At 51.5% G+C, this 6,000-nt stretch overlaps 1 protein-coding gene across 1 annotated transcript in view; it reads right to left on the reverse strand.

Moving 5' to 3' along the window:
• Positions 1-3,309, reverse strand: part of TSPEAR (thrombospondin type laminin G domain and EAR repeats) — a 106,893-nt gene extending 103,584 nt beyond the window's left edge. The window contains exons 1-2 of the mRNA XM_018050694.1: positions 3,141-3,309; positions 2,790-3,010 (exon numbers count right to left, since the gene is read on the reverse strand). Of these exons, the coding sequence (XP_017906183.1) occupies positions 2,790-3,010; positions 3,141-3,309 (390 nt within the window). The remainder of the gene's footprint in view (positions 1-2,789; positions 3,011-3,140) is intronic.

Here is a 6,000-nt window from a genome sequence, read left to right on the forward strand (position 1 = left end):
GTATAAATCAGAAGTTGATTCTGATAACTTAAATAAATATATGGTAGGCCCTAGAGCAAACACTAAGGGAAATTTTTAAAAACAGGGTAAAAAATCATTAACGAAATAGAATACTATATTGGAAAATATTTACTAAAAGTAAAAGAAAAACAGTAAAGGAGGATTTGTTGTTGTTGTTGTTGTTGTTTAGTCACAAAGTTGCATCCAACTCTTGCAACTCCATGGACTGTAGACCACCAGGCTCCTCTGTCCATATGATTTTCCAGACAAGAATACTGGAGTCAGTTGCCATTTCCTTCTCCAGGGGAATCTTCCTGACCAAGAGATTGCACCTGCCTCTCCTGCAGTGACAGGCAGACTCTTTACCACTGAGCCACCTGGGAAGCCCAAAGAGGAACTCAATTATGAAAAGATGTGAAGTAAGGAACAAAAAAGAGAAATAGCAGGTGCAAAGCCAACCACAGTTAATGATCATTATTATGTTGTAGAAAGTCACTGCAAACACTGGACCTTTGCTTCTAGAGGAAACAAAGATTTTGGTTCCTGTGGGCCTCTGGTCTCATTTTCATCAAATAATCAATACATAATGGTGTGCCTCTGTGTCAGCAACGAAGACAGCACACACACAAAAATTGTTTTAAGCTTTTTTAAAAAAAACTTTAAAAAAAAAGCTAATTCTATAAAGCTTTTAGAGAAAACTGGGATAAATCTTCATGTCCTCAGATTTGGCATTGGATTCTAAGATATGGCTTTAAAAGTATAAGCAAGAAAAAAATAGGTAAATATGACTTCATCAAAATTAAAACATTTTGTACTTCAAAGGAGACCATCAAGAAAGTGAAAATACAATCCATAGAATGGGAGAAAATATTTGAAAATCCTATATTGCACAAGGAACTTATATCTAGAATACATAAATAATTCTCATAACACAACAATTTAAAAGGCAAATAATCCAATTAAAAACTAGGCCGAGGACTTGAATAGACATTCCTCCAAAGAAGAGACATAAATGGCCAGTGTGCATATGAAAAAATACACACCATTGCTACCCATCAGGGGAATGAAATCAAAGCCACAGTGAGATACTGCTTCATGCCCACAAAGGTCACTAGAATAATGAAGTCAGATAACAACAAGGGTTGGGGAGGATGTGGAGAAACTGCAAGCTTCATCCAGTGCTGGTGGGGATGTCAGATGGTGCAGCGACTTTGGGAGACAGTCTGGCAGTTTCTAAAATGTTAACCCATTGATGTAAGAGCCATCAACTCCACTCCTAACTATATGCACAAGAGAGATGAAAATCCATGCCCCTACAAAAATGTGCATACATGAATGTTTATAGTAGCATTATTTGTAATATCCAGAAGATAGCAACAAGCCAAATGCCCATCAGTGATGGATGGGGTGATTAAAATGTGGTTTATCCTCACAGTAATCTATGGCATGGCCACAAAAAGGGATGAAGCGCTGATACAGACTGCAACACGGTGAACCTTGATTACACACTACATAAAACAGTTACCAAGACCATGTCCAGGCAAACCCAAAGATAATGTAAAGTCAATGGGTTGCTGCCTAGGGCTGGTGGTGGGGAGTGTGGGGTGAGGGGTGGGAGCCAATGGGCTAAGGGCTTCCTTCTGAAGCCCTCATGTAACAGGCATGAGCTACAACAGGCTGGGGGGGGGGTTGCAGTTGGAGGTTGACTGCACCCAACACCCCTGACATGTGCACCTCAGATATCTGAATCATGGCTCAACAAACCTGTTTTTAAAAAGTTACTGAGAATCACAGGAAATAAAGAGATGGAGTCAATTTTCTGGGAGACCCGTGGATTGGATCTTGTTCAAGAAAGTAGCTGACATGACAGAGACTTTCACCTGAGAACTGGAATTACATAAAACAGAAGACAGTGGAAATTACAGTACTGAAAACACAATGGCTGGAGCTGAAAACTCAGCGGTTGGGTTTGCATATAGATTTCATGGAATGAAAGCAGAGAGGATGAGCGAGCAGAAGTCCCTGGGGAGTATCAGGATGGAATCACAGTTGACAGAAAACCCACAGTGAGAGTCTCGGTTATGGAAGGATGGGGCTTTCCAGGTGGCTCAGTGGTAAAGCATCCACCTGCCAGTGCAGAAGACATAAGAGACGTGGGTTCAATCCCTGGGTCCGGAAGATCTCCTGGAGGAGGAAATGGCAACCCACTCCAGTATTCTTTCCTGGAAAATTCCATGGACAGACAAGCCTGGTAGGCTACAGTCTATGGAGTCGTAAAGAGTCAGACACAACTGAGCCTGCATGGACACTGCTATGAGAAGATGGAGGATCCTGACTTGGAATGTGAGGGATGGGTCGCATGCCTAGCAAGCGCCTCTCCTGGACCCTGCGGAACCTTCCAGAGTGCTCCCGTCCTGGCAGGAGAGGGTGGGGATGTTAGCTGGATCTGGGGTGGATGGGACTGCAAATCTCAGGTAAGCAGACCCAAGAAGGGTATGTTTTGTTATTTTGTTCACATTTCCTGCCAAAGGATGTCAAACTAAAAACTGTGGTGTCATCTCTCGCTTTTGACATCTCAGCACACCAGAAAGTTACAGTTGCTGTACAGACCCCTGGCGACAGTCACGCAGGCTCTGCCTGCACACTCACAGCAACGGGCACCTCAGCACCTGCCAAGGCCAGCCACTCTTGACCTCTCGATGGGCCAGTTGTGCCCTCTGCACACTCTGGCACTGGAACAGGCAAAGGCACAGGGGTCATTCTACAGGTAGACAGGAGGAGTCACTGACCTTAGGGGGGAGGCTGGGGACTTTCAAGGTCACAACGATGGAAAATTCCTCCGGGAAGAGGTCACATCTGAAGAAAATCCTCGAGGCAGGGAAGCTCAGGGCATGGGGCGCAGCGGCTGAGAGCTGGAGTCCTCGTGCGCCTTGGACCTGCATCACCCTGACCCCGACAGCAGAGCCATCGGGAGGGACCGCCTCTGCCAGCACGTCCAGGGGCCGCAGGTCTGTGTCAAGGAAATCATAGGTGGGTTACAGAGTGCCTGGGCATGACTTCAGCATCTTTACAAGAGCCCTGCAAGCTGAGTGTCCAACTTCCCTCTAACCAGTGAGCAGACAGAGGCACGGAGAGCTTACCCAGTGGGTCTGCTGTGACCTTTCCTCCCCACGGCTCCACCCTGTCCTCTGACTGCCAGGCGTTGTGCTGGGCCTGCTGGAGGTCCAGAAGTCCCCGCCTAGCCCCAGTGCCCAGGAGACAGGCTCCCACGTGGGAAGCATCTGGGTCTGGATGCAGCAGGGACTGCATCCATGCCCCGCAGAGCTGTCTGTGAGGTTCCCTGTGCTGCTGGAGAGTGGGCACCTAAGACCTGGACTCACCCCGGCCTGAGCACTGCCTCCTCCACACGCTGTAGAGGAGCAGGAGGGCTACTGTTCTGAAGTTCAAGGTCACCAGACAAAATACACCCAAGGCCAGATGGTAGGAAAGGACAGTGGGGAGCCGGGTGAGCAACTATGACTAGCGGTGGGAGTCATGTCAACCCCACCAACCCCTGGCCCCACAGTGGGAGGGAAGGACTGGCTCAGGGCAGAGCCCACGGCTGCCCCTTGGACCCTTCCAGACTTGGCCACCATGTGTCAGGCTGTGGCTGGGATAAGAGACAGGCACGCGTGAATGAAAACCCCTCCCCAGAGCTGTCTCCCTTGGGGCCTGGCGGTCCTGCTAGGAGGCCTGAGCCTGACATGGAGCTAGCAGTCAGGGCACTACAGGGATGGGTCAGCAAGTCAGCAGGGCTGTGGCCATGAGAGCAAAGGATGTCCCCAGTGCACTCCCACCGCACTCAGGCCCAGTCCCACCCGCCCCAAGGCTGCCCCTGCCCTCTGCTCGGCCCCAGAGGGTGACCAGAGGGGACTCTGTGGAGGCTCCCAGGGCGGGGTGTCACAAACGGGGTGGATGAAGCAGAAGACAAGGGGCATGTTTTCTCTATTAAATCAAGGGGATTTAGGAAGAAAAAGGTCTCTCCAAACCAGTTCAGAGGAAAAACACTGAGTCCAGAGAAGAGAGGAGTGAAGTGAAAGTCGCTCAGTTGTGTCTGCCTCTTTGAAACCCCATGGACTATACAGTCCATGGAATTCTCCAGGCCAGAATACTGAAGCGGGTAGCCTTTCCCTTCTCTCCAGGGGATCTTCCCAACCCAGGGATCGAACCCAGGTCTCCTGCATTGCAGGTGGATTCTTTACCAGCTGAGCCACAAGTTCAGTTCAGTTCAGTTCAGTTCAGTTGCTCAGTCATGTCGGACTCTTTGCGACCCCATGAATTGGAGCACACCAGGCCTCCCTGTCCATCACCAATTCCCGGAGTTCATGCAAACTCAAGTCCATCAAGTCAGTGATGCCATCCAGCCATCTCATCCTATGTTGTCCCCTTCTCCTCCTGCCCCCAATCCCTCCCAGCATCAGAGTCTTTTCCAATGAGTCAACTCTTCGCATGAGGTGGCCAAAGTACTAGAGTTTCAGCTTTAGCATCATTCCTTCCAAAGAAGCCCAAGAATACTGGAGTGGGTAGCCTATCCCTTCTCCAGCAGGTCTTCCTAACCCGGGAATTAAACCGGGGTCTCCTGCATTGCAGGCGACAACCACTCAGAGTCAGAGCACAAAACGTGGAAGGTCGGTGGTGAGAGGGACCAGAGCAGACCTGGGTGTGCAGGGGGAGGGGCGAGGTCCAGAGAACAGAGGGATTCTACCCAGAAGGCAGGAAATTCTTACAGGGAAAGTGGGTGGCCTCAACAAGGGGGAACTTCGGCTCTTAAAACCAGACCACACTGTCCCACCCCCAGTGCTCAAGTTTCAGAGTTAAGGGCCATCGAGCCTGGGGCACAGCCAGGGATGCTGACGTCCTCCTGGAGAGGGCCAAGGGCCATCCTCGTGTGTCTGGAGGTGCCCACCGGGTGTGGCCGTGCCCAAGGGTGCAGGGACTGAAGGCAGTCTGGACACAGATTTGAGGCTCATGCCAGCTGGGCAGCAGCGCTTGGGACCCAGGGATGTGGCAGCCTGAGCAGGGTCTGGGAGGACAGACAGGCGAGAGTCTCTGGGGGATGTGGTGATGGATGGATGGATGCTGCTCTGTGATGGGAGGGCAGGTCACAGCTGTCATTTCCACCACTGAACATGAGAAGCGGCGCACGGTGGGGGGCTTCACTTCCGAAAGCATGCATGTTCAAACTACACTACTCACAGCTTGGGCTCTGATGTACCCAAACGTCGAGGGCAGGAACATTAGCTGTGTGCGTCAGGGGCAGGGCTCCCAGACAGATGCCAGGGTCGGAGGTGGAAGGGAGTCTGTTTCGAGAGCCGGATCCTGACCCCAGCCTTGGGCTGCCCAGGTGAGGGGTGAGGTTGTGCCTGGGCAGGGCCCCTGCAGAGCCTGGGGCAGTAAGCGAACACTGCTCACCCTAAATTTACCCCCCAAATGAGAGACACAGGGTACATGGGCCCTGCCTGGCTGTGGGCCCACTGTCAAGGTTTCAGCTGTGGCCCCACAGGGGTCCAGCCCCTCCTTCAGGAAATATGGGCCCTCCACCAGGCAGGTCACCCAGCTGCCAGGACATGACTTGACCTGGCCAAGCCCCAGGCACGGCAACTAGGGAGACCTGGATTCCACTAATCCCAGCTCAAGCCTCTCCCTCCATTGTTAACCGAGACAGCCTCTTCCTGGTACCCTGCCCCCCCACTCCACTATCCACCACGCAGCCTCTGCCCTGGCAGGCTTCTGTCCACACAGGCTCTCTCTCTGTGTGCCTCTTCCACACCCGTGCCCTCCCGAGGGTTCTGCAGGTTAAAGAGACGGTGTGTTCGTCTTCCTGGGGAAGTCCTGCTGATGCAGGAACCACTGAGTGACTGATTTCATAAAGGTCAGGGATCACAAAGGACATTGGACACGCAGTGATGGAGTTCAGCAAGATAACCTAACAGATGTGGCGCGGTCACCAGCACCGCCTGG

The sequence above is a fragment of the Capra hircus genome, chromosome 1 (assembly GCF_001704415.2).
Source record: "Capra hircus breed San Clemente chromosome 1, ASM170441v1, whole genome shotgun sequence".
Classification (NCBI taxonomy): Eukaryota; Metazoa; Chordata; class Mammalia; order Artiodactyla; family Bovidae; genus Capra; species Capra hircus.